Source organism: Lissotriton helveticus, chromosome 5_1, assembly GCF_964261635.1.
Source record: "Lissotriton helveticus chromosome 5_1, aLisHel1.1, whole genome shotgun sequence".
NCBI lineage: Eukaryota > Metazoa > Chordata > Amphibia > Caudata > Salamandridae > Lissotriton > Lissotriton helveticus.
In genome coordinates, this window is record NC_136065.1 from 849456109 (window position 1) to 849473508 (window position 17400).

A 17400-nucleotide genomic window follows, 5' to 3' on the forward strand; every position below is an offset into this window, starting at 1 on the left:
ATTCGTACGGAGTCCAGCTCCTGGTACGAATCGTACTTCGTCGTACGTACGGGGGACTTTGCAGGGTGCGATTCGTACGGGAAAAACGCTCCGTACGGCTATTCGGAGAGGTTTTTCCAGAATCGGAATCAACCCCTTAATGTTGAAGAGCTGTTTTCCTTGAAAGGATGACAAGTTGCTTTTTTGTAACTCTGGAAATTCGAGAGCGCTGGATATGACTGTGTTAAATTTTGCCAAATTGTTACCCTGCCGAGGTATGGGTGGTTTAGTTGTTTTGCGCTTCTCACTCCTACCTACTGCAGCGATGTTGCAAAGTTTGCAATGCACTTTATTAAAACACAATAACACAGGTTAGCTTTGTTGTTAGAATGCTCTTAGATTTGGGAGACTGATGTAATTCAAAGTACTGATATCTATGAAATCAAAGATCATGTGTGTTTACCTAGGACTAGCTCCTTTAGGGTGAGGTTACAGTGAATGCCCACAGGTCAGTGTTACTGTTAACAAGTAGGCAGTCTATGGTGCACCATGTTGCCAGTGTAACATGTGTAGAATATGCAGATGGCTTATTAGCGAGCATAGTCTAGTATAGATTCTGATTACTGATGATAGTTTGTGGTGTCTCGCTGTTCCTACATCTCCTCACTTGGGTGTTTTTTCTACGCAAACTAGTTATATTTTTCATCCAAAGGCCAACATTTTCTTGAAATTTCCTTCGCATCCTTGGATACTGTACAGCTTACAGTTATTTTGATTTGGAGCTGAGAACTCTTACTCTGAAATTTATGGTCCATTCTTGGTGTACATTCTGCTGGTACTGATTCCATGGTGAGCAGTCAGATTGCGCTGGTAAATGAGATGGTGGTTTAGATATAGGTATGCTAACAAGAACATGAGAGATGTCTGCTGCTAAATGTGGAGGTGACATTTAGGGGGTGCAGAGTGTAATTTGTATAAACATAAATGCAGAGGCCCAAACCTTTTCTTAGGGTCCTACTGCTGAATGCTAAGGTTGTGATAACCTTTTTCTGTCACTACCTTAAATTGCTTATTCTTGCTGTTTCTTTTTTCATCCTCTTTTCTGCCTTCATCATTATCTTCTCATCTCTCTTTCTAATTTCTTCCCTTTCTGTCTTTCTCTCTTGCTCTGAGTCATGGTATGTTGGTGAAAAAATAGCTCCAATCTCCTGAAATGACTGCAGGTGGGTAAGGCTAAGTAATATTACTTCGCATAAGAGAGTGGTCTCACCTCCGGACAGCGCAGGCAGCTGAACCAATCACTTCTGCATGGAAATGTGCTGCACATGAAATACTATGTCAGGTAGAGTAGGCTGGTTGTAGAGTTAGTTTGTTCAATCCCTTGGTAAAGGAAGCTTTATGCTAACAAAAGGCAACAGTGTTTTATGTGTAGCTTACAAAAGTGTGAATCTTCTGCCTAAATCAGGAGGGTTTGCATGTATACTCGAATTGCCCTCAAATGTACGCATGTTAGACCTGCTAAACATATATGTGAGGGCTTAAGATCTGAGGTCACTTCTTGTGATGCCACTTCCTGTAAAATATGGCTTCTGATGTCAATTTCTATGACACCAATTCCTGTGATGACACATGTCATGTCATGTACCTTGATGTCATGGGCAAGGATGTTACGTGCTGTGACGTTACGCGCCGTGATGTCACATGCAGTAATGTCGCCTAAATACTGCCTAACTAGGTTAGTCCCCCCACTTCTTTTTTTAGGACTTGTGCCATGAGGCCCAGTGAGGCTGAACTCTGTCTGGGGTTGCTCATATTCCTGGTCAGAGCAGACATTAACTGGTGTTTCAGACTAGGCTCGTCCTAAGACTGACTTCCATGCGGCCGCTCCCAGTCTGAAGTGGCGCACTGGGCAAGAACACCTGGATAATCGGAAATGCCGCCCCAAGGATCGCAAGTGGCCGAGACTTTTGTAAGCATTTTGCCTAATACATTTGGGTGTTTTACTGTTCAGGTACAGGCATACTCAATCAAGAGGAGGGAATACAAGTTTACATGTTTAGGGCAATGATTCTGCTCATCAACTCACTGAGTAAATGCTGTGGTGAATACTGTGTCGTAGTAATAATAATCGAGGTCTCGAAACAAGGCATCGGATATTCTCTGTGGTATTCCAGAAGTGGGGAAAAGGTCCAAAACCTTTAACTTCCGGCAAGGGGTCGTACTAATGCATTGACTCTTGCCCTCGCTTGCGCCCAAGCACACACTCCGTGGGTACGACTGTTTCAAAGCAGAAATCTGAGCAGAAAACAACAAAAAAAAAATGTCTGGTGTGAAGTGCAAATTGGAAACACAGAGTGGTCGTTCAGTCACTACCCTGTATGTGGGCAGGTACCATCCCAAACTTTGGTGTCAGCCTGTTCAAGGGGTTGCAGTAATGCACTGAGAGAGCCTTCCGCATCCACCATTCGACAGGGCTCAGGGTGCAAGGTCCTCCTGCAGAGATAGTAAAAAAATGGTTCCTGTCTCTGCTTGGTACCCCACACTCCCATTGAGGGGAAGTCTGGAGCCCCCTCATGAAGGGTATAGTCTGGTATTCTGTGGCTGCGGTCTCAAGACGGGGAGCTCTTCGTGGGGCAGATTGGGAGTCTAGTGGGAAGGACATCAAACCTGGGCTTTTACTGGAATTCTCTAGGGCATAATATCAAGCCTTTTATCGCCGCTTTAGCTGCAGTTTCCTGCCGCTAAAGGGGCGATAATGTTACACCCGTTCTTGATAGTATGGCCCACTGTGTCTTCTCCAAAAGGGTCCCGAAGGGAGCGTACCCTGTCCATCAGTTAGAATGCTCTTCTAAAGCTTTTTTTCACCAGAGTCTGCAATATGGTGTAAGTGTATGGGCAAAGGTGCTATCTCATTTTAATGGGGTCACACCCTGTACTATTAAGGGAATGGCTGCATTGCATTACGTAGGCGCTACTTTTGAGCCCACTTTTCAGTGCTATGTGTATAATCATGAAACTGTTGTTTTATGTTCACTGCTGAAGCTACGGAGAGCAGAAGAAGTTGTAAAACCCCTAGTACTATTTTAGATGACGGAACTGGTAATGCCAAGAAAACATAGTTGACACCAAATTGACCAACCAACATGCAGCATCCTGTGCATGTCATTGCACAGGCCTTGTTACAGTGAAGCAACTGCTGTTCACTTGCAGCCATCCCAACACAGAATCCACACAAGTCCAAGGACAAGGCATATAAGACGGAAGCAGTTTGTTTGAAAATTAGGAGATACTTTTTATTGAAAAATATTATGACATGCACCTTGACGACTACAATGGATCGTATGCTCACAAAAAAACACATCAGAGCGGAGATTTGGGGTTGAACAAATTTGCACCAGGTGGGCAGATACACCCAGAAGGTGTTGGCTATGTGGTAAAAAACATAGCATGATTTCCAGACGAATCTTGTAACTAAGATATGGGGATCATGGGTAATAAACTGGTATTTGTGGTGTTGAGGGTGACAAGAACATTTTTATTAGGGAGTAATAAGACCTCTATGATTAGTTTTTTTGGTACATAGCCTGTAATAGCTTTAATTGATCAGCATAAACATACATGTTTTTCCAATCACAGGTTGACAAGAGATAGAGTTCATGAAATTAGGTCAGTGTGAAGCGGTTTTGTGAATTATTGCTAGACAGCAGGTTTTGCATTACCTTGCAAATGCATTTGCTGCACAAACAGATATAAAACAACACTGCTTTTATTTAGGTTGCGTGCCAGTGGGTTTCACTTCTCTGCCTAGTGTTCAAAACATCACATATCTGACGAGAAAGCAAAATTTACCACCACCTACTGTGGTACACACAATCTTTTGCCCCCGTCCCTAAGCTGCCAGATGCAACACCCTTCCTGACACCTCCAACAGTGTTCAAGGTCTGGGAACACTCTGTAACTGATGCACAGATATCCGTCAAGAAGGAGGGGTGAATGGAACTCATAGGGACAACATTTATTATAAAAGAACATAATTGGTGGACCAGCCCATCTTACACTGCACCACCGTGTGTCGCATGATATTGGCTCATTTGCCACAGTCACCAGGTGAACAGCCAATATCGCACAGTGAAAGAAGTTGAGCTGGAAATCTCTATAGAGTACATTTTTTAGCTCGGTTGTGGTGGGGCTACACCTTTATAAAATCTCCTATAGTTTCTTTCCTACCCAAGACACAGGGGGCAGCATTTTAAATCTTTGTCCACTCTTGGACGGGTAAGAGAGGCTACTCAATCCCTGACTGGGTCTAGGTAAATGTAAATCCGTATTTGTAAAGGGCAAACTACTCACCCATACGAGTCTCAAGGCGCTGGGGGCAGTCGTGGAAATTAAGTGAGCTATTGCCCAGAGTCACCTGGTGCTGAGCTGAGCTGCCCCGGGAGCCGAGGATCGAACCGTGAATCCTGTGCTCCGAAGTCAGCTGCCCTGGCCGCTTCACCACACCTCTCTATTAAGTCAAGCCCACTCGCTGTGTCTCAGCTGTGTTCCCGCCTCTCAATGACCTTTCATACAGAAAGAACTCAAAGTTTCACTCCCCCATTAGCTCAACCACCTCATTCATTGTGAAAAATGTTTCAAGGTCTGCTGGACTGTTTTGTTGTTAATTTTCTTGACCTTTGGCTCATCATTAGTGTGTATAGATGAAGGAAAAATCCTCGACATTAACAAAATCCCACTGACAACCTAATGGAAATTAGCTAATTTTCTGACTTTTATGAATGAAACACCAAAACATTTTTCAAAAAGGGTGAAGGTGTGTTCTACTTTGCACAGAAAAGAGTTCTGTAGTTTCTTTGGGGACAAATTAATGATTTTTCATTGGAAAGACTGCAATTATATAAAAAAGGAGTCAGATTTGAGCTAACTATCCAAAAAAGTGACTGCGGTGCTGGTTTTCATCGCTGAGTATTTCTATGGCTGTCACCGCCTGCTTCACCACATTGGCATTGCTGTGTCTACAAAGTCTCTCCAGGGTTTCCTTCATGTTGGATTCATCCACTTGCCGCCTCAGCTCCTCTGTGGGAAATGAAAGGGAGATCTTTAGTCGAGCAGGGGCACAACCTCTCAACATCAAAACTCAAATTGTTCCTCAGTAGGTGGTCAACAAGCTGGTTAGGTGAACAAATATTAACATTTTCTCTCCAATTCATGTTTAATTATTTACATTTTTTTTTTTACTTTAAATGGTTTTTATTTAGAGGAGGGCGGGAATGGGGTTTGTGCCTACCTCTTGATTCACCTGCCTTGTTTTTTTTCAAACCTGCAGCTGCTGTTGTCTACTGCTAGGAGGTAAACCCTTGAGGTAGACTGACCTCGGACGGGATCACCTTATGTATACTATATGGAGACCCTGTACTCATACATTTAACATTGCTCACAGAGATTCCAGTCAGTGCCAGCCGAACAGTAAAACTACTGATGACTATTGAAAAGCCACCAGCAGGCAATGTAAATCGTTCTTACATGGCAAAAATGGATTCCTTTATACCCATTGATCCCTTCAACCTCAACATCCCATTATCACATTGCCATACAGCAGTTTGTTTCATCAACATGTAGTTGGTTGTAAGGCAAAACATATAGGGGTCTATTAGGATGGCAAATGGATAGCTGCCTCCGGTCTAACTGTGGCAACCGCCGTACCGGCAGCGGCCATCCGCCCGTGGTCGAAACCCGGAAAACAGCTGGTCCGATTAGCATCGCAGTGGTGACCGCGAGGGTGTGCTTTTACGCCCACCACTTTTCCGCCGGTTGCAGTCCGCCCGCTTACCTGGTGGGCGGAGCTGGACCTCTACAATTGTGGCGGATCAGGGCCAAGCACCGGTAGTCAGCCTTTCCGCGGCCGTGGAACCGCCATGGAAAGGCATGCGGAGACATGTTCCGGGGGCCTATTGCGGGCCCTCAATGTGTTGGGGGGGGGGGTGTGGGTGCACTGGGGGGTACCCATGGTACCCCCCTACATTTCCCTGTACCGGGTGGCAGGCACTGTGCAGTGAATACCATGCAGTGCAGGGAGATGCAGGACATGCTCCTTTTAACATCGCGGTACAAAAGGGGGTGGTGATGGACGGAGCATCTGAACCAATCAAACACTCCCACCCAGTCAACAGATCTGGGTTTAATCCATCACCGTTCTTTAGCCCACTCTGCCACCCCAGTTCAGACATGGCCATATGCAAATCAGTCTGACCCTGTGCCTCATGGGAACAGTCCAGCCCGAACTGCCAAGCCATGCCTTCCCTGTACCGGAAACAAGCTTCCGAGGACGGGTTTCTGACATTTCAGCCGTCTTCAGCCCGGCTTGCTTGAATCCAGTGGCAAAGTAAGCAAGGGACTCACGTCTGAGCATACCCTGCCAACTTATGGCGAACACAGTGGTACAAAAGGGGGTGGTGATGGACGGAGCATCTGAACCAATCAAACACTCACACCCAGTCAACAGATCTGGGTTTAATCCATCATCGTTCTTTAGCCCACTCTGTCACCCCAGTTCAGACATGGCCATATGCAAATCAGTCTGACCCTGTGCCCCATGGGAACAGTCCAGCCCGAACTGCCAAGCCATGCCTTCCCTGGACCGGAAACAAGCTTCCGAGGACTGGTTTCTGGCATTTCAGCCGTCTTCAGCCCGGCTTGCTTGAATCCAGTGGCAAAGTGAGCAAGGGACTCACGTCTGAGCATACCCTGCCAACTTATGGCGAACACAGTGGTACAAATATTAAAATCGCAGCGGTGCTTCTGGCAGCTGCACCACCGCAATGTTAATGACCAGAATCCGACCGCCGCAGTCGGATTTTGACTGCAGAGCATCTTAATTGGACAGGCGGTTATGCCTTGGTCTTTGCGGGTGGTTTTTTACCACTACCACGGCGGTCGGGGAGGTTTTCCGACCGCCATCCTAATAGACCCCTTAGTATGGCCAGAGAGAAACCTTCTATGTGCTGTGGTAAGACTCATAAGGAAGTACAACCTCATGTAAAAAAACAAGAACAGTCCTACATGTTCCACGTACACACACAGAATCCAACACCCCCTTCACTTTTTCAGATGAACACAACTTCCAAAACCCTTGAGAATCTGCAATTCAAGAAAGGAGGCCTCATTATGCACCTAGAACTTGTTAGTTTCCTTTTTTGTTTTAAGTCAGATTTTTTTCCAGAGGTATGATCTGATAGAAACTCTTCTGTGGACCGGTGATGGAGTGCCTTCCCTTTCCTTATCCTCCTGGCCCTTGCCATTCTCAGAGATGGGGTTAGTGAGGTCTTTTTTTGTTACATCTCGAAAGGAATTTTTGAAAGGCAAAGAAGAGATCGGCGGTTCACCGATAGAATATTGATTCCTAAAATATCCCCATACACAAATATTGATGTTAAAAATGAAATGATGAATGAAATGATTATGCACTTGTATAGCGCACGACTACCTGTAGGCATCTTGGCGCTTGTACGAATACCACCGAGGAACCCTTCCTGGCCTTTCCCTGTGAGGAGCCCACTCCTGGGCACCCCCAAGGTGAAGTCCGGCATCCTCGGCGTTGTTGGGGCTGTTGTAGAGATTAAGCAAGCTATTGCCCAGAGGTGCAGAGTGGGACTCATGATTAGAATAGGCACCGAGGCGAGAATTATCAGGTCCGAGGAAATTGAGCCCGAGACCCGCTGAGGCGGGAATTGAACCCTGGTCCAGGCCAGACTACTGCATTAGGGTCTGCCGCTCTAACCATTGAGCCACACTTCTCTACAATATATAAAAATATTGACATCCTATATTTAAAATTGTAAATACAAAAATATCGATGTAAAAATATAGACGACCAAAATATCGATTTTTTATTAAATAAAAATTAATGTTAAATATATTAAATAATAAAATTAACCTCACCACCCACTCCTAAAAGAATGACACAATTAAAATAATTAATTACAAATTAATTAATTAATAATAATTAACAACCAATTAATAAATATTTAGTAATAAAATAACTCCCACAGTTAACACTTTAAAATATAAATTAAATAAATATGAATAAATTAAGGATATTAATAAATTTATTATAATGACATTTCTTCCCACCCTATTCCCCTATAAACATACAACCTTCACCTAAAATTAATGACACAATTAACATAATTGTCAACTAATTAATTAATAATAATCAGCCAATTCATTAATCATTAATAATAAATGAATTCTCACATATAGCACTATAAAATCTAAATTAAAAAAATACTTATACATAAAAAATAATCATTAATTTATTATAATTAAATTACTTCCCACCCTATTCCCCTATAAACCCACAACCTTCACCTAAAAATAATTACACAATTAACATAATTGCCAACTAATTAATTAATAATAATCAGCCAATTCATTCATAATTAATAATAAATGAATCCTCACATATAGCACTATAAAATCTAAATTAAAAAAATACTTATACATAAAAAATAATCATTAATTTATTATAATTAAATTACTTCCCACCCTATTCCCCTATAAACCCACAACCCTCTCCTAAAAAAAATGACACAATTAACATAATTGCCGATTAATTATTTAATATTAAACAGCCAATTATTAATATGTAATAATAAATTAGTTCCCACAATTAACTCTATAACATCTAAATTAAATAAATACTTATACATCAAAAATAATAATTTATTTATTATAAATAAATTACTCCTCACCCTATTCCCCTATAAACCCATAACCTGCTACAGAACTTAAACATGCAAAATTTTATTAAGATAAAATTAATAACTACTAAAAGTGTAACACATTTATTAAAAAATCAAACAAATTCTTTTACAAAAAAGATCACATACTTTTAAAATACATACTAAAATACATAACATTAATTAAAACATCGATATTTTAAACGACTATATTTTTGCAAACCATATTAACAATTTTGATATTTCCAAAAACGATATTTCTTACTGTCGATATTTCTGTATCACGATATTTAAACTTGATATTTGTGTATGGCGACAATTTTAAACTAGGTATTCGGTCTGTGCACCGAGATCAGCATTGGCCAAGAACCAACGTATTGGCTCTCCTGCTGCGCTTCTTTATTTTTCTAATTTACCCTCCCACCAATGTTTTTGCTGAAATAGGGAGAGAGGAGAAGTAATTGTCATCATATATTTCCTTTTTTTCGGGTCAAATAAGGCCATAAAAGGTATCAAACATACATTCATTCAAAAAAACGTAATACATGCAATCCAATTCCAAAGCTGTTACTAAGAAAAATTCTACTTTAAAAATGTTAAAAAAGATTTAAAAACAGATTAACAAACTAATCATCAATGTGATAAAACCCATAAACACATCACAGGGCAACAATCTTTATCTCTGAGCTAAGGCTTTTGATCTAATATGCCACATCGCCGATAAAAAAATCAAAATTGAAAATACAACAGGACCACTGGTGTTTGTTGTACATACACCTCAAGGATATATGGTGATCCATGAAGACGAGTAATTTGCAAAGAGGTTTAATCCAGCGTGAACGTTGCCTTTTATAGGCCCTACAGAAAAATAGAACATGTTCAATGGTCTCTACCCAAGTACCATATTTCCCCTTCCACACTGTTTTGCAAAGTGGAGGAGTGTTGGTCTACCCCTCCATGGCCCATTGGCAAGGCCTTGGAGGGGGCTGTACCTCAAAAGATGGTGTTCAATACTTTAGCTCTTGCTGCTCGGCAAGCTGATAGTGTATTAAGTTTATTGCTACCCAGCCTAAAAAGGCCAGAGTATATTTGTTACGCCCTCGTCCCAGCAAGGTGAGGGGGATATGGGGGGGGGGGGGGGGGGGAGGGGGGGAGTTTATAATGATAGAAAGGCCTTTGTGACATAAACATTTCTTGGACTTTCGATTAGTGGTTATCCGCGGCGGTTACTTCAATTTTCAGCAATGAAAAAAAGGAAAAATAAAATGATAACAAGTTGTTATTATCATTGTATTCTTCTGTGTTGAATCCAGTGTTGGGGTGGGAGGGGCCTTGGCTGTCATCCAGCCAGCAGGGGGAGGAGGACATAGGCGCACTTAAGTGTGCATGACTGTTTGGCTGGCTGTCTTGGGCTGGCCAAACAGTCATGCACACTATTTTTTGAAAATATCTTTATTGGCATTTTGTAATCATACACAACATTATATAGTAGGTATTAAGCAAAAAATAGTAAAAGTTTAGGCACTTAATGTATATTAAAAAAGCATTGTTGCATTACACTTCTATTTTTGTAGGCGGCCAGCAATGTGGAGTGTTAAGAGACCGCTTATTATTCAGCTGCACCACCCATCCATCTCAAAGGGGCTCTAGCTTATTATATTCCCCCTTTTTCTCGTATTGTAGATGCGCAGTGCATGTCATGTTTCTTACTCCCTGGGGCCCATTAAGTGATAGGGAATGCCGTGGTACTCACTGGCAACTTCATGTATCAGACATGCCGTAGATAGCACTAATTAACTAGATATAAGAAAAGGAAAGCAGCCTCAAACAGCGCATGCGGGTGTCCATATTTCTGAGAGTCTTTGTGTTAGGGGTGGTTAGACTAGTATACAGTCTTGCACACTTACCATGTTCTCCACCAGGCTGTAATACACAGCCTGGGTGGAGATCATGCACAGGCTCGCAGTCCCTGTCCGAGCGCCAAACCACGGTGCTCAGACCAATCACGACGCTGCTGTTGTGCTGGTGACAACAGCCTTGTGATTAGTTTAGGGGAGCCTATGTGTTTTCTGCTTCCGGGAGGAGAGACGACAGAGGAGAGAAGGCGGTGCGTAGAGAGTTCTTTTTTTCTTTTTCATCCCCCTGTCCTCTGCCCCGTCCTGTGCCAGCAGCCACTGGTGGTTATGGTTGGAAAGCCTTTTCTATGAGCAAGTTTCATATTAGAAAGTTTTGGAACCCTCATAACATTTTATTTATTTCACCAATGTGCCCCAAATTTGACATTCTCAAAGACAGCCCACTCGGGTGTCACTTCTACCAGGTTTGGTGTAAATTGATCAAGGCGGTGCAAATTAAGACAGAATGTTTTTACTTCCTATGAAGTTAGGTGTCAGCGTTAGCCGTTATCTAGACCCACATCTTTACCTATATCTACAGATGTAATATATATATGCAAATTTGCAGCACGTCATTTATTGTTCATCAATATTGCCTACTGCGAAGCAGGGCCTTGACTCAGATCACAAGAGAAGTCTCGAGTGGCCCATGAGGCCACTTCAGTCTGTCAACAATGGACATAAATAAAATATCATTGTATCCGCACCTGTATATATGGGTTGGTACATGCTGTGGTTTCACGTACAATAATGTAGAGCAAAGATATGTATTTAAAAACAAGGATAAATCAATGTCGTGAAACACGATGAAAAAGCCTTTCGAGCATTAGCTAGGTTTTTATCCAATATACGGTCAGTTTGCGAAGAAGTAAACATTGGTTAGTCTGTGTTAAATTAATAACATGGAATGTTATGTTTACACTATAATATACCCATTAATCAATCTATCAATCAATCAAACAAAGAAATGTTATTCGGTCGATTATGGCAAAAAAGACACAGATTAATATAATACAATCAAAGCAGAGAATTTAAAAACAAAATCATGCACAATATCAAAGCTCAGGTATTAAAAAGGTAACACTAAAACCACTTTGGCAAACCAAACCATACCAAACAAATGCTTCAAATACATAAAATGCTAAAAAAACAAACAAACACAGTAATAGAAACATCACACACCAAAAGGAAACCATTGGAACAATAGTTCCTCAGGAGCGATTAAGCATGGGCATTACCCTTCCATGGTTTTCATGGCTCGGACTGCAGGCTTAAGAAAGGAGCTCACCCTGAAACATATCTGAAGTATTCAACTGCTGTAGATGATACACAGCTACTCTACATCTGCGATGGCCAATGATTTTAAAAGAGCTTTCAGGTAAACTCTACGGGAATAATCAAAGAAATAACAAAAGAATATATAATGTAATAGTGACTGTGTGGAGACCCCATCACAAGCACAAGGGATTGGACAGATTACTAATACTCATGGATTACAAATACTCATGAGCCGCCACACCGTACCGGCTCTGAAACGGAGGAGGAGAGCCCTCTCCCATGGTGTGAGTTTTAATGTAAGATTAAAAACGGGCTCCATGCTGGCAAGGTACCTATAATAGGCCAGCACAGTATTTTTCTTCAGTTCAATTTGTAACCTTCTGGTTTTATAGAATTCCCAGAAGAGACTCAGAAACCTTGATTTGTCTGTTTTCTTACTATTCATCTGCAACATAAAAAATAAAGTCAGATTTACAAGCCCCTTGAGACACTTTTGCACCACCGTTGCGTCACTTTTTGTGAGGCAGTGGCGGCATAAACAATGCACCACTTTGCTGCCATTTACAACATTATGCATCTAGGGAGATGCATCATGTTGTAAAGCCTTGTGTCATATTAAATCTGCGTCAGGTATAAGGTATGCAGGGTGGGCGTTCTGACACAGGAAAGCCTTGTATAAGTGACGCAGCGAAATCTACAAGATTTCACTGCGCCACTTCTGGGATCCGACTGCGTCAAAACCCGATGCCTGCTTGGAGCAGGCGTAAGGAGTGACACAGTGTATTGGGAATAGGCCTCCCCATGCATTGCTGGAGTTGCGTTGTGCTTGTGGCACAACTCAAGCAATGTGTGACTTTTGCGCCAACAGATGCATCAGAATTTCTGACAAATCTCAATCCTTGCGCCATAGTGCACCGTATTGTAAATATGACTCATCCAGGGTGGCGCAAGGGTTTTGCATGGAGGCGCAGGGAAACTGGTGCATCGATACAGATGCGTCAGTTTCTTGTAAATCTGCCCTAAATGTTTTAGAGATTTAACTTAGCCAGGGAATAGCACACACTTTGTCCAGGCTAAGACAATCCAGAATCACATCCCGACAAAGCTGCGCTTGTGGGTTGGTCCACACATTAACCCAGAGCAATAATGGGGCCATTTGAAGCCTGTCCTCAATGAAGTACTGGTTTAATTCTGTGTATACTATACAGCTTGTGGCAGTTGATGGTAAGTGTAAAAGTCTAAAGCATATTTGATTTTCCTCTAACTGAAGAGAGAAACTTTTAACATATCTAAATCCCTGCCCCATTCAGAGCAGCTTGGACACATTGCGCATTGTATACCTTTAAAAGAGGCAAAACAGTCCCACCTCCCCCTTGGTCTTGGGAGATTAAAAATGGCTCCTGCTGACCTACTGAGCTTAAGACATGATCTGGTCAGCTGAGGCTGCCAGGAGTCTTTGGCATTAAAGATTGCTCCCAGATAACTAAAGTCTCTGACACTGCCTAAGGTCTGACCTGTAATGATAAACCTGCAATATCAATACTACCTGGCCCACAGGTCATGATTTGAAACTTACTGTAATTGGTGACCAGGTCTAAACTGTCCACAAAATGGACAAAGCTGTCCACCAACACACGCAAAGCATTAGGGGTCTGGGCCAACAGGACTGCGTCATCGGCATAGAGCAGAGCGGACAACTTTAGGTTTATCGACCAATATATGATTGGTGGCTATTGGAATGCAATGGTGCTGTGGGTTAACATATGGGCAGGATTGCAAGGAATGAGCACACACTAGTCTTGCAAAGGAAGAATCCAGGTTACCTATATTACCTTCACAGGAAGGACACCTTTCTTCCTTCCGGGATGTCCTTCTCCTCCCGATACATATGGCCAGTCTTTGACTTTGCCGCTTTGAGCTTGAATACCACCCAAGGTTTTCATGCCTGATCTCCGGTACTGCGCACATCTACTCTGATTGCTTAGTTCACTTCACTATCCCACTTCATTTGTTCCTCGCTTTCCAAAGCGCACATGGTGCTCCATCACCTGGCGAACTCTAACCTTGAGAGTCTGCTTCTTCTGCCTTCTAGAAGAATGTTTTCCTCCAGGCTTCCACGAGGACCAGGATTAATTGAAAAGTCATCTTACGAGGTGCAATGATTATTGCAGTCAACCTTTTTGGGTTTTCAGTGATTTTGATTGTGTTGAACAGTTGGTTTTCAGCCTTGGTTTTTCCAGGATTTGACAGGTTTCACAGAGATTTTACAGACTGCCCTTTTGGCTCTTCATTTTGGCCGTTCACATAAACCCCATATGAAGAATAAAGTACTCAATGTGCGGCCTTAGAGCGGGTAAGCCATGTTTGTTATGCATAAATAGTCAATTACAGTTGGATCGGTCCTGGAAACACTTATCCGCTCTCAAATTATCAGCTTCATTAGGACAATGATAAACCATATGGGAAAGGGCAAAGCAATAGTGCTCATGATTGTGCATGATTGTGCATTTAAGGTTTAGGATAATTACCTGAATTCAGAAGGCTGCAAAGTAGTCCTACACAGTTGTATTTCACCTCAGGGCCCATGCTGTCGTCATCAAGGACCTTCTGTAGGATTGGAATCAGTCCTGCGTCCATGAATGACTCTTCTACAACATCTTGGAGCAAACGAAATAGTTGAATTAGTTATGCTGTGGAACAAAGACTATCCCCTTGGGGCAATCTGTTGGGATTGACTGCGTCTATGCCCTGTCTTTTCTGGACAGCCAGCATTATTTGTTGGGGTGTAAGCACCTCGTTTCCATCCCTCTATTGCCGCTCTGTGTACTGTGGACTTACGATACAGAGATCACTATGAATCTATATATACTGCATTTGTGACTACCATTAATACTACAATAACTAACTGGGTAGTTATTTTTAATTTAGTATATTTTTCCCATCTACTTATTTCACTATTTTGTTACTTTTCTGATAAGATTAACGCCAAAATACAATATTTTACTGCATAATTTCAGGACCATTGCTTATGTTTATCCCTTAATGAGACACCTACTGATGAGTTGTTGCCAAGCATTTAATGCAAAAGCTAATTCCATTGGAGACCTGTTTTATATTTTGAACATTACCTTGGGCAGGGCATTTGCCACTGATCTTTTCTGTCCTGGACTGCTATTTAGGACATTGCAGAGCTGGGCAGCAGAGGAGAGGAAAGCAACTGATGCACAGGAAGGTAACCTCCCTTCACTTTAGTTTTATAAATGCCACAAGAAGCTAGAACTCTAGCATGTTCATTAATGGATCCAAACACAGGAAAAATTGTTCTTCCGAAGTGCCAAGATCCACAGCCGAGGGAGGTTGCTACATTAGTTAAGTAGGCATCTAGTCTCAAAGACTGGCATCAACACTTCATTTCCAGATGTCTCACATCCTAAGACCATCACACACACTGGATCAGGTTGGTACTACACACATTTGTGCTTGGCAGTGCACCAAAGGATGTAACAGAAATCTGTTCCTTGACTTTCGTACTCTGTAGGAGGAGCACAGCCCCACTAGTGGATCATCGGTCCACTCTCGGGACAGGAGGTACTCTGTGGAGAGGGATGAGCACAGAGATGTAAAATCTTCATCCACATTTCTGCCGTAAAAGTGGACTGATTGCAATAAGCAAGGTGCTGCAACATATTACAAGGTTGAGGGGTTCCACGAAGTGGGTTGTAGGGATCCTCTTCCTCCAGTGATAGCTCTAGGTCCAGGAGTCATCAACAGTGATGCGTGCATTCTAGCTCCAGCTCGATGGACACACTGGAAGGGTAAATGCTGCAGCTACAGAGTGCAGAACTTGAGGAAAGTCTGTCTATGTAGTGAGCAAGGCAATTTCCTCTTCAGCATCACAAGTGTCATAAATGTTTTTTACTTTTATCCATACTGCTGCACAACATAGCTAAAACATTGACAACGTCAATACCTGGCATTTGCCAGTGCTTGTCTAACAATGTCAGAAAATCTCAGCTTGCCTCAGTACCAAAACCAGCAACCTAGGCAATGCAGGGTCCAGATCTTAGAGGAAGGGAAGGGTAAGGTTACCATGCTACTGTATTACTGTCTCAAAAAGTACACATGGGGAACACTTTGTGAAGTGACTGTTTACAAGCCAGAGGATACTGTAATTTTGTGAGAAGTTGAGTCCTAATTACATCGCGAGTATCCAGAACGCTTATATTTCACCTATATCTGTCTTGTGCACTGGTCTGGCAGGCGTCAATACATGGTGCAGCAACTGTTAGACATGACCGTGATACAGCGGTTTGTATAGATATACCCAGGGCAGGCATGAAACGAATACCTGCGTTTTGTTTATGCCAATGATGCAGTATTGCTTGCACTTACTGCAGTGGGCATCCAAAATCTTTTAAACGTTTTCATCGATTTTATGACTTTTCTGGATCTCTCTACTAATTTTACTACATCGCACACATGACTAGTGGGAGCCTTAAGGCTGCTGGGTGCAAGTTATTTTGTAGGGGGGCAGAGCTTACTAAGGTGTCAACTTTTCCCTCCGTGGGAGTATTGTTTGATGACAGAAGCTCCTGTGTCGCCCAAAGAACTCTCAAAAAGAATACTTTAGAGAGGGCCGTTGGTGCCACTATGGACTTTGCTAAGAGACTAGGGGCTATCCCTGTGCCCACCCTTTTAAAAGTTTTTAAATTAAAAGGCATCCCTATAGCAAGCTATGGCTGCGATTTGTGGGGGTACAAGGATGTTAGAGAATTACGGGCAGTAGAGAATACATTTTTGTGCAGACTTCTTGCCGTTCGGATCACCACTCCCTCTTTTATTATTTATGAGGAGCTAGGAGGGGGTTATGTATCTGATCATATTGCCGTGGCACCAATAACATGCTGGCTGAGAATTTGGTCAAGTCCTGTTCCTACCCTGAGTCATCAAGTATTAAAGGACTGTAGTGCCCTATAAGGAGTCCTGCGTATTCTGTGGTTGGGATACATTCAGGAGCAGTTGATGAGCCTAGGCTGCTTGGATCTGTACAATAACCCTAAACCTTTAAGCCTAGGTGATGTGCAGGCCATTAAAAGCGTCATTCTGTCCAGGCGACTTGGGGAAAGGTAAGACAGGGAACTTATGAAAGCCACTGTATGTCAGCACGCCTTGTTGACAACAAGTTTGAGGGGGGCCCTACTCTCATTTGTCAATAATCCCCACCATCATTTTATATTGACCAGATTTAGACTCAGCACTATACACTGGTTCCAAACAGTCCCAATGATTTTTTCAAAGCGAGCAGCCTTGAAACCTTGCCCTTGTGATAACTTTTCGGAACAGGACACCTTGAATTTTATATTTTTCTGCGATTTGTATAGCTCTCTGAGGCGTACATTTATTTTTCGCTGGTAAGAAACAACCAATTTATACAAGTAAGGCCCGCATTGTTGTTTTTACAAAACTTACCCTCCTCTGCGACCTGTTTTAGGGTTGCAAGTTGACCTCAG

The 17400-nt window shown here is 42.4% G+C and overlaps 1 protein-coding gene across 1 annotated transcript in view; it reads right to left on the reverse strand.

The window, feature by feature from the left end:
• Positions 1 to 3275: 3275 nt before the first annotated feature.
• Positions 3276 to 17400, reverse strand: part of LOC144753418 (rap1 GTPase-GDP dissociation stimulator 1-like) — a 591335-nt gene continuing 577210 nt past the window's right edge. Inside the window, exons 13-14 of the mRNA XM_078641113.1 lie at positions 14419 to 14547; positions 3276 to 5055 (exon numbers count right to left, since the gene is read on the reverse strand). Coding sequence (XP_078497239.1) covers positions 4904 to 5055; positions 14419 to 14547 — 281 coding nt within the window. The 3' untranslated portion in view covers positions 3276 to 4903. The remainder of the gene's footprint in view (positions 5056 to 14418; positions 14548 to 17400) is intronic.